The 18,671-nt window shown below is 40.5% G+C and overlaps 1 protein-coding gene across 32 annotated transcripts in view; it reads left to right on the top strand.

Moving 5' to 3' along the window:
• Nucleotides 1–18,671, top strand: part of LOC122787386 (receptor-type tyrosine-protein phosphatase S-like) — a 3,272,784-nt gene that overhangs the window by 2,577,516 nt on the left and 676,597 nt on the right. For 15 of the 32 annotated variants that reach the window (XM_044054059.1, XM_044054057.1, XM_044054056.1 and 12 more), the window contains 3 exons: nucleotides 10,974–11,167; nucleotides 11,561–11,587; nucleotides 12,296–12,413. The exons of 11 other annotated variants lie outside the window; for them this stretch is intronic. In XM_044054059.1, the coding sequence (XP_043909994.1) occupies nucleotides 10,974–11,167; nucleotides 11,561–11,587; nucleotides 12,296–12,413 (339 nt within the window). The remainder of the gene's footprint in view (nucleotides 1–10,973; nucleotides 11,168–11,560; nucleotides 11,588–12,295; nucleotides 12,414–18,671) is intronic. 6 more of the 32 variants (XM_044054058.1, XM_044054068.1, XM_044054065.1 and 3 more) reach the window with 1 other exon arrangement.

Below are 18,671 nucleotides of genomic sequence, written 5' to 3'. Positions count from 1 at the left end.
CGACACCATTTTCTTCAGTCTTTCTTGCCGCGCGGTGCCCGAAGCAGAAGCAGTTCGCAAGTGCTGGTCGGCCAGCTCCTGAGATTATGAAAATTTGGAAACCGAAGTCGTCTTAAAAGCTAAGTACTCCGTTGGAAACTTTTCTTGCCTCAGACCGATGTCAGACAAAGTTAATAATTGTATTTCTTGTGGGAAGCAAATACCGCATAAAGATTTCCATTCCCTCTGTATACCTTGTTTAGGCCCAGACCACGACGTCTCGGTCTGTCGCTTTTGTGCTACATTCAACAAACGCACTATTAAGCATCGGGCGGAGTTCGCCCAGCATTATTTTGGGAAAGCATTTAACTATATTATGTCGTCGGATACTCCGACTCCAGTTTTGTCTAAAAAACGCAAAGACAAGGACCGACACATGAGGTCCATGGCCTCTACCGACACCACGCCAAAGCCGACTACACGTGGTCCGGTTCTCAGCGAGGCGCCTATGCAGCCCCTGACTACCGACGACACTTCTTTGATGGTGTCTCCTGTGCCCGAGGTCGCAGGCTCCTCGGCCCACACCCCGACTACAGATACTGAAGCCACTCTTGGCGTTGAAACTCAGAATGTGGACAGGTCCACCTCCACTCAAGGTGTCTTCCGACCTTCCTCTTCTTTCTCCATCAAGGCTTTATCTAAGTCTAAAGCAACCATGCACTCTAAGAGACCAGCTACACAGGGCCCATCTCCAGGCCCCATGCCTAAGAAACAGATGCTTAAAATGGCTGAGGATTTAATTACTCTTATCAGAGGTTCTCAGCCCCCACCGGACAAAAGGCCCAGAGTGGAGGAAGATTCCCCCTCCTCTGATCAGGGCTCCATTATTTCAGAGCACTCTGATGATCAGGAACATTCTTACTCCCCTTTTGAAGACTCTGATGCGGAGGAGTCCATCCCTTCTGTATCCCCCCCTGAGGATTACTCATTTGGGGAAACTTTGCATACCTTAAGGGAACACTTCCACTGGGAAGGCCAAGATTATTCAGAGTCCAAGAAAAGGCTTAGGGAATTTCTCTTGCTACCTCAGCACAGGCCTCTGGCTATACCTCCTGTCTTGGACATCCTAGATGATGTTTACTCGGAGGCCTGCCTTAACCCGGACTCTCTACTTCCAGCTCCAGTTAAGCCTGACAGGTACTATAGGGTTCCTGACTCACACCAATTTCTATACAAAAGCCATGCTGCTGACCCAGAAACCATCTCACAGGGCCCCAAGGGAGTTAAGGCCTCCATTGCTAAAAATCCATTACCTTCCGAGAGATTCCAGATCTTTAGAAAGGTGGGGAAAAAAGGTATATACCTTGGCTACCTTAACCATGAGGGCCTTAAACTGTCAGTTTCATATGCTAAAATACCAACAGTTTTTGTTATCACAATTGAAAAGTAAAATGTCACAACCTGAACAACCAGACTTGAAGGAGTTGCAGGATTTGATGCATAGTGCAGAACAAGTGGGTAAGCATACCTTACAATGTGGTTTTGATGCTCTAGAGGCCTCATGTAGAGCTGCTGTTACAGGATCAGTCATACGTAGGCATGCCTGGATCAAGGAACAAGCCTTGCCTGATCATGTCAAAGCTAAATTACTAGACGCCCCTCTTCAAAAGGATGTACTATTTGGTGCTAATGCTGAGGAGGTATTAAGGAAAATGGAGGAAAAGGCTAAATCAATGCAAACTGTGAAAGATTTTCTACAGGTACAACCTCCACATTTTAGTAGAAATTGGCCTTTCAAAAACTGGTCCTTTCCTGCCATGGACAGACCCCAAAGAGGCAGATACAGGCGCCCGAGGGGCAGAGGACAATCCCAAGGATCGTTTAGAGGCAGACAATGGCAAGCTCCTACACAAAGAGGTGGTGAGGATAACTCGCAATCTTTCAGAAAGCAAACCCAATGACTTTCCCCTTTGCATGCCAACCAAGTCTCAAATGGCAGCCCCCTTAGGAGGAAAGCTGGCATTATTTTCAAAAAAATTGGCATATTGTCACAAAGGACAAATGGATCCTGGACATTATAAACAGAGGCTACAAATTCCATTTTCACACCCTTCCAAAATGAGAGGCATGCCAAACCTGCCACACAATCAAAGGGCAGAGGCACAAAGGCAAATTACAGATCTCATAAACATGAAAGCTATTCAAGAGGTACCTACGCACGAACAAGGTCAAGGTTTTTATTCCAGGCTATTTCTGGTACCAAGGAAGGGAAAAGATTGGAGACCTATTTTGGACCTATCCATCCTAAACACATTTCTACTGTACCAAAATTCAAGATGCTCACTCTACAGCAACTTCTTCCCATGCTGGGCAAGGAGTCTTGGCTGGTAACATTGGACCTCAAGGAGGCATACCTGCATGTCCCAATCAGACAAAATTGCAGAAGGTACCTCAGATTTCTTGCAGGTTCAACCCATTATCAATTCTCTGCATTGCCCTTTGGCTTATCTACTGTGCCCAGAGTATTCACGAAATGCCTGGCATCAGTAATTGCCTACTGCAGACTTCAAGGGATACAAATATACCCCTATTTGGATGACTGCCTGATCCAAGCGGACAGCAAGCACATTCTTCTGAAAAATCTGGCTTATGTAATAATATTGTTGAACTCTCTGGGATGCACAGTCAACAAAAAGAAATCAAGGCTAATACCCTCTCAGAAGATAATTTTCCTGGGTGCCAATTTAGACACAAACACCCATATGGCCTACCTCACGCCAGAGAAGCAGGGGCAACTAATTCAATACTTCAGAACGCTAGCAAATTGCACCAGGCTGACTGCAAGGAAAATCCTGCAGGCTCTGGGATTCATGGCATCTTGCATCTTACTAATCCCATGTGCAATGCTGCATATGAGGAAACTACAATGGTACCTGAAAAACATATGGTCTCAACACAGCCACAGTTTGGAAACAATAATACCACTAATTCCATGTCTGCAAAAGGAATTTCTGTGGTGGGCTCAAGCATGTCAAACAAACACAGTTCTTCCATTCAGCAAGCCTCAAGCAAATCAAGTCATCACAACCGACGCCTCGGACTACGCCTGGGGGGTGCACATGACAGATCGGTGCATTCAGGGCAAATGGTCCCAAAAAGAAAAGCACCTTCACATCAATCAAAAGGAAATGCTAGCAGTAATAAATGCTATTATAGCTTTCAAGGACCTTCTACAACCAGGTCAACTATTGATAAGAACGGACAACACCACAGTTATGTGGTACATAAACAAACAGGGGGGGAACACATTCTTACCCCCCTATGCAGACTGGCCATGTCACTTTGGAACATGGCCATGGACTTACAAATGGAACTACAAGCACAGTACTTGCCAGGCAAGGAAAACACGCTGGCAGACAACCTAAGCAGGAATATGACAGATCCACACGAATGGAAATTGCATCCAAAAGTTTACAGAAATAATCCAAGAATGGGGAAGGCCAGACATAGATCTCTTTGCCTCCCACAAAAATCATCAATTGACAAAATTCTGCTCAAGGATTTTCCATCCAAAGGCCTGGAGAGTGGACGCTCTCTCTTTCAGTTGGACATCAATGACAGTTTATGCCTTCCCACCTCTTCCTCTGCTGCCCAAAGTTCTATTGAAAACCAGAGCAGACAGACCAAAGATGATTCTCATTGCTCCGGACTGGCCAAGGCAACACTGGTACCCACTCCTGAGGAGCCTGACGTATTCCCCTTCATGGACCCTGCCTCTAATGCCTCTTCTTCTGACTCAGCACAGCTTCAAAACTCTTCACAGCCAGCTAAAAACACTCAATCTAGCTGCATGGAAGATTCCTTAGCATCACAACAGGCCCTACTCTCCAAGGAGGTGCAGGATGTCATTTTGGAGGCCAGAAGGCCATCAACTAGAAAAGCTTACTCCGCAAAATGGAAACGGTTTTGTTTCTGGAATGAGAAAAAGGGCCAGGATCCTGGAAAACTGAATTTACCTCAAATACTACAATATTTGGCTGAGCTGCTAAGCAGTGGACTTTCATTCTCCTCCATCAAAATCCATGCTTCAGCCATTTCTGCAGAATACAACACTGATCCACCTTTATTCTCTCACCCTCTCTTAAGACAGTTCCTCAGAGAGGCTAAGAATTTAAGACCTCCAAGGAAACAACCAATACCTGCTTGGGATCTTAATTTCATTCTGGAAAAACTGACCTTGCCTCCCTTTGAGCCAGCTGTCTCATCAGATTTGCAATATTTGACCTGGAAAACAGCTTTCCTTCTGGCTATCACCTCAGCTCGTAGAGTTTCAGAACTACAGGCTCTCATGGCTGTCCAGCCTTTTATCATCTTCCATCAGGATAGAGTTTCCTTACGAACCAACCCGTCCTTTATGCCTAAAGTGGTATCCAGGGTAGCTTTAAATCAGGCCATACATTTACCTACTTTTTATCCTAATCCTCAAAACAAAGGGGAGAGATTACTACATTCCTTGGACATCCACAGACAACTGCGTTGTTATTTGGACAGAACAAAGCTTTTCAGAAAATCAGAACAGCTCTTTCTGTCCTATGTGGTAGGAGCTCAAGGAAAGCCAATTTCCAAACAGACAATCTCAAAATGGATAGCCCACTGCATATGCTTTTGCTATTCCTTTCATGGCAAAACTGTACCTACAGGCATTAGAACTCATTCCACCAGGGCCACAGCCACCTCTGCAGCTTTCCTCAGAGGAGTTCCTACCAAGGATATTTTGGAAGCAGCCACTTGGAGTTCTGTGCATACCTTCTCCAAGCACTACAACCTACCATTATACTCCAAATTTAGAGCAGGCTTTGCCACTGCAGTCTTACAGGGCATTTTGGCTCCTCCTAGTTCCACCTAGTACCTACCACCCCTTTCTTAGCTTTGGGATTCTACCTATCTGTTATGACTGCAGCTGTATGCACGATGAACATAGCACAGTTTTGTACTTACCATAAATGTAGATGTTCGAGTGCTAATACAGCTGCAGTCCAGGTTTCCCTCCCTCCTTCCCCTCTTGGGACAGGCCTATTGGCTAACACCTCCTCATACAACCTGATTGGGGTATTCATTTATGGTGTATTTGCTTGCAACTACTGTATTTTGATTATATTGCATTGCTTTATTACACAAATTTATGTATTGCCTTCCTTCTGGGGGCACCTGACATCTGGGGCAAGAAAAACTGAAGAAAATGGTGTCGGCTGGTTCCTTTATACCCCTGTCGCACTGACGTCAGGGAAGAAGCGACGACAACCGACGCCGGACCTAGACTTTGGAATTGTGCCGACCGAGGACCTGCCTGACGGCAGGAGAACCCATCTGTTATGACTGCAGCTGTATTAGCACTCGAACATCTACATTTATGGTAGGTACAAAACTGTACTTTGTTTATTGTCCATTCTGAGTATGGGAGAGACACTTTCTTTGGGCTTGAGAGTTTCACAGGGAAGTTCTTCCCAAGGTGGTTGAGGTAAGGGTCGTGTTTATCATATTGAAGTGCCATCTTTAAGTTGCCCTCCTCCTTGGGATATCTCTATGAAAAAGAAACAACAAACAGACACAAGTCTTCTGAAAACAGTAGTTCAGGAGATAGATGAATGAATTGTGTTGGCTAAAGGGTTATTGCAGGCTTTGAATCCAGTGGAACAGCACAGAGACTTGACTAAAAACATAGCTCTACAATACCGGAGGATCCTGATCCTGATAAAGACAGGAATAGGGCTTCTTCTGCATTTTCTTCACATGTTCCTAATTCTGAATCTGAGGAAATGAATTCCTCACTTTCTGCTGTAAGAGGAAGAGGACTTTTCTTTTGCTGAGACTGCATCTAGGATGAGTAATTTATTTCATTGGAAGCAGATGGATGTTGCCTACTCTTTAAGGAGATGATATGGCATGTTGCTAGTGGATCACTCTACTCCTGTTCATTATGCCAGCCTTGAAGATGCCTTTGACTTGGCCTGCATTATCCTGATGGTCAGTTTTCAGTCCCTAAAAATGCAGACAGACCTTATAAAATTACTCAGTGTAAGAGGTATTTGTTTTCTCATCTCAGGTCTGACCCAACAAATATTTCTATTTCTTCTCCAACTGCTAACAAGTTTTTGGTCAGTGCTAATCCTTCTCTTTCTGACATGGATGCTAAAGCATTTGACAGGTTTGTGAGGGGAATTTTTTCTTCTTTTTCTTCTACTTAACCTTCAGAATTTTAAACTATCGGGTTCATATGTTAAAGTGGATGCTGGCTTGCGTTGACAGTTTGAGAAATGTTTCTGTCACTTTGCCTTCCGAAGGTAAGTCCTTTTTGAATCCTGTCTTTCTCAAGTGTCTAAACTTAGCTTAAACAGTATGTCTGACTTTGCTGACTATGTCCAGGGCTGCAGGTGCTGCCTAGGTATGTGATCAGAAGTTTTCAGAGGAAGTTACGGCTGAGATTTTGAATTCTCCTTTGAATAAGGAGGTTTCTTTTTGGTCTTTTTCCTACTCAGGTACTCAAACAGTTTAATGAAAAAGGAAATTTGTTTCAAGAGGTTAGTAATATTTTTCAGCCCATTTTTTTTTTCTTAAATCTATTACATCCCCTGTTCCCTTTGTAAAAGCAAAACAAGCAGACCCAGCAAGCTTCTAATAAGCAGGTCTCTCTCTCTCTCTCGTTTTTTTTTTTTTTTTAAACAGGAAACCTCTTTATTGAATTATCACTTATGACACAGCAGTCATACATTTAAATAAATGAAAACAAACCATATTGGCATATTTTCAGTGTGAACATTATACATCACATGTAATCTTTTGTGCAGTTATTGTCAGTCAAACATTACATAGCTCATACAATTCCTGCTCTCCCTTAAACTTAATTCCTCTTACAAATTATTATTCTGCATACTTTGTTCCTGTTTTTTTCTATGTAATTTGCTCCTACCTTTTTCTAAAGATCCCACTTCCAGCTCTTTTGGTTATCATATTCAGCACTTTCTATTATGGCTGATTTAGACTTTTATTTCCAATTTCTAGTAATTGTTTTTTTGGCAGGCACCATAATTAAACTCAGCAAGGCCTTACTATGTTTTAGCAATTCCGATTCAAATAATTTCCTTAGTGTCAGTAATATGCTCACCCAGTAATTCTGAGAGAGTAGTCTGCAGGAAATTTTTAAAGTCTGCCAAATTATTACACTTTCAAAAAATGTGCTCCCAGTAACCTCTTTCTCCCTCTCACATCTCCTAGTATTTGCAGTCTACCTGAGGAAACTTGCCTGGAGTATAAAAATACCTGTGTAAACACTTCCATGCAAAAATCCTAAAGCTTCTAGACTTTGTTGCATATTTGGTAGCTGTACACATATCCTCTCATTGTTTCTTTGTGAATTGTTTGTCCAATCTCTCTTCCCAATCCTTTCTAACCTCCTCTGATTGATTTCTGTACTGGTAAACAGGTCTGTTATGAAAAAGTGGCAGAAAGTATCAAATAAAATGCATAGATTTTTTTCAGAAAAAGGGATAGTCCTCCACTTCAGAGTGTCTATATCAGCATTCCTGCACCCTTCCTGCTATTTCCTGAAATCTGTCACAGAGACTAGTTCTCAGTCTTTCCCTTTTGGCATCAGATTGTCTCAGACAAATGAGTTCTGTGAGTAGTTCAGGAGGGTTACAAATGGCACTGGGGTGTAGGGTATTCCTCTTCCTCCACCAAACCAAACAGAACTATTCTATCTGGTTCTAAATTATATGCTTTTTATGGGAGGTTATAGAACCCATGCCCCTAAATTAGATGGGAGAAGGAATTCTATACAAGAATGTTTTTGCTGTCAAAGAAGGATGAAGCCTGGAGATCAGTTCTTGGCTTTTCCTTTTTCAGCTCTCTTGTGAAAGTGCCAAAGTTCAAATTATTGACCTTGCCTGTTATCTCTCATTCCTGTTTGGAGTTTTTTTTTTGGTTAACTCTAAACCTGAAAGATGCTTATTACATTCCCATTGCCACATATTTCTGAGTTCTCCTCAGATTTTCTGTGCCTGTGTTACATTACGAGTTCTCTACATTACCCTTTGTGTTATCTCCAGCTCTTAATGGCATTTACAAAGTGTCTAGCTCCAGTGATAGCTCACTGCAGACTGCAGGGCAGTCACATTTTTCTTGCATATCTTTCAGGAGTCCCTTAAATTAGTTATTTTGGAAAGCTGAACATCTGTTTATTTCTTATGGTGGGTCAAAGAAAGGACAACCTTGCTATTGGTTTTTGTCATTTTCACCATGGCAAATCATTTCCAGGCAGAATAAGTATACATTTTACTAGAGCCTAATGGAAAGGGGTGGAGTCCAGAAGCATCCTAGAGGTACCTGCTTGGTCCTTTATCCATACTTTTTACAAAGGATTACAAACTGAATTCCTTCTTATGGTACAGAACAGATTTGACTAGGGCCATTCTCCAGGGTCTTCTGGATTCTAATCATTACTCCTCCCAAGTTTGATAATCTGTGGTAATCTGTCCATGTAGCTAAACATTATTGCACCAGTGAAACTGATGAACATAGTACAGTTGTGTTAGTTGCATTTATCATAACAGTGTATGTTCAAAGCAATCACTGTTGCAGTGGATGCACCCTCCATCCATCCCCTTTTTTCTGTATGTAGTTTTGTGTTACTAAGTTTTCTTTTTTTTCCCCCTCAGGACACTAGGTTCTTCCTCTTTTGGGGGCAAGAATGTCCTGAGGGTATTTGGCATCTGTGAGTGGAGAGGAGCTAGCGATTTCAGAAGGCTGGCTGTTATATCCTTGGCAGGATTTAACCCATATAGCTAAAGACCACTGCAGCAATGAGTACTTTGAACATCTATTGTTATGGTAAATGTAACTTGCACAACATCTGGTCCTCTTTTAGATCCATGGTGAGGTTTACTACAATATACCAAGCAAGTTCTGAGGAAACTAGTGTGATATGGAACATTGTCTTGGGCTTTGACATGATCAGTTACTTCTAACCAAAAGCAGCAAGTTACGATCTAAAATGTTTTTTACCTGTAAAGATGTGCTCCTAGTGTGAACAGCGTTTCTAGGAAATCTGTACTCCACTGTCTGAACCCACTTTACTGTCTTTCACAAGGATTGCCAGTTCTATCTAAAATTAATTGTAACTGTTTCTCACCATACTTTGACTGAAAGTAGTTTGTGGTCATTACAACCTACCTTGTTCAGTCAGAACCAAAACGTAACATACATTCTATACTTTAGAAGTCAGACATGTTCTCTGGCTCTATACAGAGAAAACTAAAAGTTAAAAAGTAGGGTAGTAGTTTTCATCTTTAAGTCTCTTGTGTCCAGATCATTGTTGCCTGTGTTTATCACTGTTATATTACGGCATAACTGAAGTTAGGTGCGGTGCATATATTCCACAAGGGCAAAATGAGTTCCAGTGCTGACATTTGAGTACATTGCATAGTTCATTGAAGCAATGTGAACTTGATGTCCATTCTAGTCTCTCTCTCCTGTGTCAGGTTTTCACATAAAGATGTACTCTTTATCAGGAACCTGTGACCTCCTTCATAGTGTTTGCTTCAGGTTTTGTACTGAAGTGTAAATACTGGATGCTGGGAAAATGATCCAGGAAGATGTTAAAATGTCACACTTGCTGGATTTTTCCAGTCTTGGGTAAAATTTGTCTTCCTTTTCTTACATTTGTAAGTAACAAAAATGCATAGTGCTGCAGCTGGATAGCAATCCTAGGATAGTAAAATTCAGTACAGATTAATACAACATTTGAAGATTGAAATAGGAGAAACACTTACTTATGCACATTCTACACAATGTGTAGTGATGTTGGAAACTGTTGGGAAGGATAACGGCAGCAGAAGAAAGCAAGCCTGTCTTATAACTCTCACTTGAAATACTAAGTCGGAGGACTTTTAACTGAAGAAAGATAAAAGGATATGTTGGGACACTGTATCAAAGGATAAAGAGATGATCCGTGGCCACTGGGATGGGATTCCTGTGAAATGCATTAATACATTAAATATGGAATAAATAATTGGTATGTCAGTGGCCTTTCATTTCCTGAGATGCTAAGTAAACACTGGCAAGCTGCAGAGAATGAGTGACAGTTTAAGTGCACAAATGAAAACTGTTAGTGGAAGATGCTGTATAGTTATGGTGAGGATAAACTGTGGGAGCTTTGTGGAGCCATCATGTAGTAGCACTGGGGAAGCATTGGTATGGTATTTTCCACTACTGTACCCGCGCTAAGTTTGTGAAAAGCATTTTCTCTAGAAACATGGCAGCTGAGGTTCCTGGTCTACAGATGATTTTGCTGTAAGCTTGGGACTGGCAAAGGTTTTTTTGTGACTTAGTCCTTTTGTGCTGCCTAAGATAACATTAGGAGGTATAAAACTTGAAGATGATGGAATCGCCTATATAAATTATTTGAGAATGCAGACTTAAGTAAAGCTAAACTAACCATTGTAGAGGTGGCCCAGTCTTGTTTAGGGAGTAGTTGGATACTCTGACCATTCGAAATTTCTTCAGTCATTGAGGTAGTCATTTTTGATGGGGTAACTACAGCTATGTTAAAGGGGCTCATTTGGACTGCCTTTGAGTTTGAGTGGATTTAGTTTGTCACACCCTGTTCCAGTCTGGGTCAGAGAGAACCAAAAATGGTTGACAGGCAGAACAGCTAAGCAGTGGGCATCAGCAGAAGTGCAAGTTTTTACTGATTCTTGTGCGGCTTATCTTATCCCTAACAGTGTAAATGTCTTCAGCAGGAAGTATCTCACTGGTAGTAACAAGATGTAGAAAAATTTAAAACTTATATGGGGAGTGGAGATAGTTAATTCTGGTTAGCCTGGTCATTTCTGTTTCATAACAGCAGACATTGTAGTGGTATATGGTAGGGTCAGCCCTCCAAAGTTTGATATTCAGTTCTCACTAATTATGTTAATCTGTTTTATCCTTTCTGCTAGTCCCAAGTGCCCCACCTCGTAAAGTTGAGGTGGAGGTTATGAATTCTACAGCCATTAAGGTGTTATGGCGGTCTCCAGTTCCAAACAAACAGCATGGACAGATCCGTGGGTACCAGGTTCATTATGTCAAGATGGAAAATGGAGAAGCTTTGGGACTGCCCCACATCAAAGATGTTATGCTGGCTGATGCCCAGGTAAGCATGCATTGATGGTAGAGAAGTCAGTGTTCTGTGCAGACTGCTTTTCATAGCAATGCATTCCAATCTTTCTTCTCAACATCAAAGTTTTACATTACTACACATTGGTACGAATAGATTCTTGTCTAGAAACTTGATGACTGCTTGGCAGATTGTGTGTTGTCATTGTATATTCAAACTTTTTATGTATAGAATGTTCACATGTCATTCCAGAGGCATCCAAAATAAGATTACTAAATGTTCTCTTGTCCCTTTTCTTAGCTTTTGACATTATCAAGATGTTTCTTATAGCAGACATATACTAATAGTGTCCCTAGCTCTCTTCAGATCATTTGTCATGCTTTCTTTTTCTCTTTCTTCTGCCTTCCTCTTCTCTCCCTGTCTGGATAGTGGGAGACAGATGATACAGCTGAATATGTAAGTAAACACTTCTGTCTGCTGCTTGTTACTGCATTTGAAGAGTGTTGTGTGAAGTTGCTGTGTAATTGTATAGACATGTCAACTGATGTAGCATGCTGCTAATTTTTCATAAGTTTAGCTGATGATTTAGAACAATGTGATTGCATCAGTGTAGCATGGGCATTTTTCTTTTTCCTTTACTGAATGTGGAAGTTTACCATCTGTAGGTGCATGTTGTATTTCTCATTTCCTAGGCATTCTGACACCAGTAACAGCTGCCCTATATAAATGTTTATGCAGCATCTCTTTACTGTGTGTGTTATACTAGTACCCTAGACAGATTCATCCTTTAGTCATTATTATTGACATTTTTACTTCCTTGCACCTTTGGAATATCTGCTAAATCAAAGACCCATGTAGCTGACTTGAAGCCTTTGGAAGCTGTTCCGTCTAGAAGCCTTCGAACACAGCAGTCTACATACATCAGTATGCAAAGGTTGTTAGATAATTTTGTTAGTCTTCTGTGTCTGAACTAATGGCTGCATTTTTATTAGATTGTTGCTGGTGCCATCTCAAAGGCATGGACATTGTCTGCATAAATTAGTCCTGAGACCGAATGATAACTTTACGTATGTCAGTGGGGGAAGCAGGTTAATTTGGTTTGTGTCTGTTACTTAGAAATGTCTGATTATATGTATCCACTTTCTGTTTCTTCTTCATTTGCAGGAAATGATTATCACTGGGCTTCAGCCAGAGACTGCATACTCTGTTACAGTTGCAGCATATACTACTAAAGGAGATGGAGCTCGCAGCAGGCCTAAGGTGGTGACAACCAAAGGTTCAGGTATGTGGGACAAAAGTCTAATGTGCAGGCCCGTGTTTCCACCAGTGACTGTACACAATCTGTATCCATGCCATCACGTTCATTCATATGTATGCACAGGCATCATATGTATCAGCATGTGTATGTTAGGTACATACATTAGCAAAAGTATCGTTCTTTTGCACTTGGGCACTCTTCAGTTATTTTAATATATTACTTAAGTTAATTTGCTTAATGTTGGAGTGAGTGCATGACCAGAAATGAAAACTTTCATGTATATTCAGTTTTTAAGCGAAATGTTAAAGAAATCATGAAAAATCTTAATGGAATGGAAAAAAAATAGCCTGTAAGTAGTGTATTAATAAACAGAGTAGCTGCTAGATTCTTAAGCTTCAGGTGAGAGAGGGAGTAGAGGTAGTCTGACAGTAACCCCCCCAAAAAAAAATATAAAAAACTTTGAAAGTTGCATGAAAAGACTTTGTTTTCTTTGGGATGCCTTTCTTTGAGTTGCCATTGAACAGATTGTCCAAAATCTGGTAGCAAGCTGGGAAGGTGAAGGAAGAAAAAAATGTTAATAGAGAAATGGGCAAGGTTCAAGGGTTAAAGTAGAATGACTTGAACGGCTATGTTGATTAATATGATGTTAAATTGCTTCTGCCATATGTGAGGAAGAGCTTGACAATTTATTTAGGAAATAATATTCAAATCTCTTTAGGGAAGGCATCGTTATGAAAATTTGGATGTATTTTACCATTTCATGTGCAAGAGAAGAATGTGAAAAAAAAAAGAGCTTTGACAGCATTGTGCATACATACCTATTTTATTGGCCATCTTATGTGACATAAGGAGACTTCTACTTATTGGAAATTAATTAAGCTGAACAGTATCAATAAATGAAAAACTTCAAAGTTGAAATATCTGTAATTACTAATCAAACAGTGTGTTGCAACTTGCAGTTTAAGTATGCCACATTTGTGCTGCAGCCTGACGTAAGAATCTAATAGATTTGGGAATTGCTCCTTTACATATATGCCGTAAAGCCATAATGTTTGCTGTAGAAAGCAGATAACACATATTTGCTGTACTCAGACTCCTGCAGACCTGTAGTACTTTATAAGCAATAGTATGTTTTTTTCGCTAACTGCAGTCAACTATATGTTCTAACTTTATTCATAAGGTGCTGTATTATTGTAACTATAAAGTAAATATATTACTTCAGTTCTGAAAAAAACAACTCAGATTTTTGGTCACGCAGAGTACTTTGCTACTATGTGTGCAGTCCTGCCCAATACTTCCCATGTTATAATTCTATGAAGGTGTGACCATGTAGACAAAATGGGCAGATGAGAGAAAAGAACAAGATAGCAATACTTTCAGTGCCGACAGCTTGTTTTACAGAATAAACTGCAATTTCATTATCAACAATATAGCTGATAATGAATTACAGTATTATATAATGATGTCTGGAAAGAAGTCAGCTGCCTTTTAAGAAATTTCATGTTCTCTGAGCTAAAGTATTCAATGTACCCTCTCAAGTGATTTCCCTATCTCTGTTTTACAGTAGCGTTTATGTTTTATTTTCTTATAGATGGCTGCTGACAGACTTCAAGTGGAAGTTAATGGATACCTGTGCCCTGTGTTTATGAATTTTGTGCTCTTTTAAACCAAATTTAGTGAAACATTTATTTTTATGGGGGTGTCCTTTCCCACTCGCCTATTGAATGTCTGACTAGTTGCCGCAGTCTTGAGTTCCATTTATCCCCTTAGGACAAGAGCTGGTCTCTGTGTAGCCATCAGTCAGCCATCCATATCCATGTTTTTGTGTAGCAATAATGTCCCCTCTGCTCACTGAGTAAGTAGTTGGGGTGGGGCCATACAGTTGGTGCAGCTGGCAACCTTCACATTCTTCAGTGAATGTATACCCTCAGTCATCCCTGGTTTTGAGTCTTCGGCAGAGATTCATTTACAAGAGATGTGCCTCTGTGAAATGCCCCTCAACCGCTCCGTGGCAAAGATGAGCAGGCAACACCTTTTCACCTCTCCAGCTGGCTTCATCGGTGTATGGGCCACTACCTGTATTGCAGTCATCTGGGTCATAGTCCGGTATCCATCTGTATACGTCACAGAGGCAGCCTTAATGAAACAGTTAATTTAAAGCTATTCCAGTTTTTCATAATAAGGGGAATATTCATAATAAACTGTTTAGTGTTGTGATAAATAAAACTGAAAATAATAGGCTAGAACAAACTGTGTCATGATTTAAATCATTAGAGTGAAGGTATACATGTATGAAATGAAATGCAAGGTTTTGCAAGAAGGTTACATGTTTAGATACACTAGCAGTTTAATTTTGCCCAATGCCCACTAAAGCATGTTGTTTAAGCATAAGGCGTAACAATATTTTAACTGACTTGACTCAGATTTTTGTTCTTTGTTGGTGCTATACATCATTTCAAATTAATGTGTCATTATTAAGTTACAGATGGCTTGTGATTACTGTAAGGGCAATCATTTTGGTGTGCCTGTTAAGATAATAAAGTTAGAATGTCATCATATTGACCAGTAAAGCATTGTTTGTATGTTGAAAGTATCTGCATTTGAAGCTGCTTGTGTTTATCTGTGACAGGTAGGAACACCAATGAAAAGCTGTAAACAAATGTGTTAAAAAGGAACATTTGCTCCATGGTGCAGAGATTACCTGCATGCTAGAGGGGACAATGATGAGAGGGGAAAGGAATGCTGCAGTTATTCTGGCTTGCCCCTCTCATTGGGGAGGTAATGGGGAACATTCTCAGGTGTGCCCAGAACTGCCCACTCTGGTGAAGACCGCAGTTGTTGAGAAAACAGCAGTAGTAAGTTGGCTGTAAAAGAATGTGGGTAAGGAGCGGCAAACTTGACAGTGTGGCAAATCAGTGTAACAAGCAGAACTTACAAATGTTTGATCATGAACTGAACTGATTGAGATCACATTGTTCAGTACGATATTCACATCTAATTTATATGTATATTTAAGGATTACAGTACATGTTTTACTGAATTTCTTTACAAAATGGTATGCAAACGAAGCTATGCAGCAGAATTCAAGTAAATGACATAAGGTCAGATTCACTGAGAAGTAAATATCAAGCATCACTCTTGAGGTCATTTAATGAAGTTAAGAAGTTTGTTGATGTCAGATTGCTATTTGGTGTTCCTGTGTATATGTATTACTGCCAAATTATTTTGCTGATTTTGTCCTACTGTTGACAGATCATTTCCAGCTTCTCTGAACAGCTTAGTTATCACTTTACAGTAGACATTGTAGAAATTAGCTACAAATAGGTGCAAACCACTGAGCAGAGAAGAAGTTATCAGGGACCTGGGGGACCCAGGATAGTAGTCTGTGTCATCTCGACACACCCATAGCCAAAGTAGTTAGGGAAGACCTTCTACATTGCCCACCTATTCATGAAGGATTCTCATCTAGATCAAGGGAGGTCATAGTCTCCCTATACTCATTGAACCTAAATAAGTGTGCAGACAAATGTGCTGCATTTCACTGAAATGCCATCAATAAACACCTGGAAAGGAATTAATAACAAGAGAAAAAGGGTCTGGGAACAGTCTAATGAAAAGATATAAAGGTAAGCAAATGATATGAGGAAGCGGAAAGGAGGGCTAGTGGAATGGTGGGAGTTCATGGGATGAAGTGTTAACAATAGAAAGCAAGAAGTCAGTGCCCCTGTTTGGAGATCATAGGCAAAACCCTCCTAGTGTAGTTGTGCACATCTTTGGAGAAATAATCAGCATAATGGCGTACAGGAAAAGAGACAACATAGAGGTAAAGCACATATTGTACGTGATCCCAGTCAGAGAGACTAAAACAGCTTAACATGTACAGCCTTTAAGAACACAGGCAATAGGAGACTGTCAAAGACGTGACCAATTTTTTTAAGTACTTCAGGTGAATCCTTGGTATCTGATTAAGAACACTCTTTCTAAACAAGAGATATATGAGAGCATGATGACACAATCTGAACACATCAGGTGGGTAGCATGGAGAAATACAAGTAATTAGTATTTTTCAATTTACCCCTTAACAGTCCAGATTTCTGCAGAATGCCCCTGATTTGCCTCGCATGTTTGCCTAGTCCCTTGTAAAAGTTTTGATATTCTGGGAAATCACTCAGGATTGTAGTCAGTGAATAACACCAGATCTAAGAATTTCATTTTTCTTATTGTTTTAAAAATGCATGTTGAGGTAAAACCTGTTCTTTTAACTTTTTATGCGATTTAAAGTAGTATTTTAAAGTTTCCCCTAATTTTGGCCTTTTGAATTTTGAGAAAATAAATTCAGAGAGATGTTTCTCAGAAAGGGTAACAGATGATTGAAGTAGCCTTTCTGAAGAAACGGTGACAGCGTTCATGAAAGGATGTGTGAGGCTTAAGAAACTGTTACAAAGACTTGGGGGATGTGGATAAGCTATTACATAAGTAGAATTTGTATCTTTTTCCAAAGTGATTTGCAAATACAGTTGGTCATGTAGTCCTTACCTGCCATAAAGAATGTGTGATTCTAAGCTGGCCTCATGGCATAGTGGTTTTGGCCCTGACCATGTATCAAATGATTCCATTTAAACTAGTGTCCTGGGGATGGAAGTAAGCAGCTGAGACTGATTTGCCCTTAACAATTAGAGGGTTACAGTGGAAATCCTCCTGCAGAAACTCTACCTGGATGAAGGAATAGAACTGCATTCCCACACGGGCATGGGGCAGAGCCCTGAAAATAAATCCATATACTGAGAGTTTATGGAATCATGCACTAGCAGCCAAACTGACAGTGGTACGGTTGTTTACAGTATCAGGAAATAATCTCCTAACCTACCACCCTAGCTGATGGTTACAATCCCAAGCTCATGCTTTTCCTCAAGGCATCTTTTGATGCCATGATTGGTGAAGAACATGTGTACTACTTTATTGGGGAGGGAGGGGCCAAAAGGTATAATTTTTTTTCTGTGTTTCTTTGGCAATGTTGTTGTTGTGTCTTTCAGCTTTTCCCTGTTAGAGATTGCCACAGCGGAACTCCAGTCTGCTAATGATTGGCAGTAGATTTTTATGTGCCGAGTTGCCGGCCCTGACGCACAACCTTCAATGAAGGTACACCCATTCACGCATGTCTCCACACAGAAGATGCTCTAGCTGAGAATCAAACAGGACAATGTCTTACTGTGAGGCGACAACGCTACTGCAGCACCACCAATTAAATGTTTAATACCCTGTTTTTTTAATTTTCTGGACTCCTGATGCCAAACACTTTTTACGTTTTTACCAGTGCTGCAGTGGGTACAAGACTCTCGAAGTCCCTTAATGCATATGACAATTTCAGGGTTCTAGCGTATTTGTAAAGGTATGTCTTTTGGTAGGTGGATGGTTCTCAGTTCCCTGACAGCACTGGCCTGGATTTCATAGTGTCCAAAGTTGGGGTGTTTCAAAATAAGATTTTGAAACATCCCAGTTTTGACTTGTTTATGGGAGAAAGGAGGACATTTTGACAAATATTACAATAACTCTATGTATTACTACTACAATTACAACTACAGCAAAACTGTTTCAGTATTGTTGCAGCTTATGGAAGTATTTCATGGAAAATGTCATTCTCTTTAGGGAAAGCCACTATATTTCCTATTGAACTATTCTCACAAAATTTCAGTATATGTTTTTAACATTTCACATTGCAGAGCTAGCCTGTCCCTGTTTGTCATCATCTTATCCACCTATTATGGTTTTAGGGTATTGTGCATCAGGTCTATATGATATAGTCGATGTTTCAAAACTTTGAACCTCACATGAGCGAAGTTCAAAACATCTGAGCAGGGGGGCAAGCCCCCTGCACCCCCCCCACACCTCCCTACTTAAATATGCCAACTCCGAGAATGCACTTCATTGCAGAAAGGGAAAATTTCCAATTCTGCTCGTGAAAAGCCATTGACTTTCACTTTCAACCTTTCCGACGTTCGATCATATGATATCGACCATCTATGATTCGAACATCGGAACGGTCACTCATCTAATATAGACCCATGTGCATCTATTGGCTATAGCCACATTGCCAGGGCTGATGTGAATTGTTCTGAAGGTAGTATTTAGATGGTTTATTTCTAAAAAAAAAAAAAAAAAAACTAATTGTAAACCATGTCTGTGAATAATTCCACAGATGCAGTCTTGTAGTAGATAGAATTCAAAGCATACTTCTCAACCTCTTAGCATAAGAAATCTGGACAAAGTCTAAAATAATGGGGG

The sequence above is a fragment of the Protopterus annectens genome, chromosome 13.part0, assembly GCF_019279795.1.
Source record: "Protopterus annectens isolate FY-2018-M chromosome 13.part0, PAN1.0, whole genome shotgun sequence".
Classification (NCBI taxonomy): Eukaryota; Metazoa; Chordata; order Ceratodontiformes; family Protopteridae; genus Protopterus; species Protopterus annectens.
The sequence above is the reverse complement of the archived record's forward strand: the minus strand, read 5'-3'. Positions and strand labels throughout refer to the sequence as shown.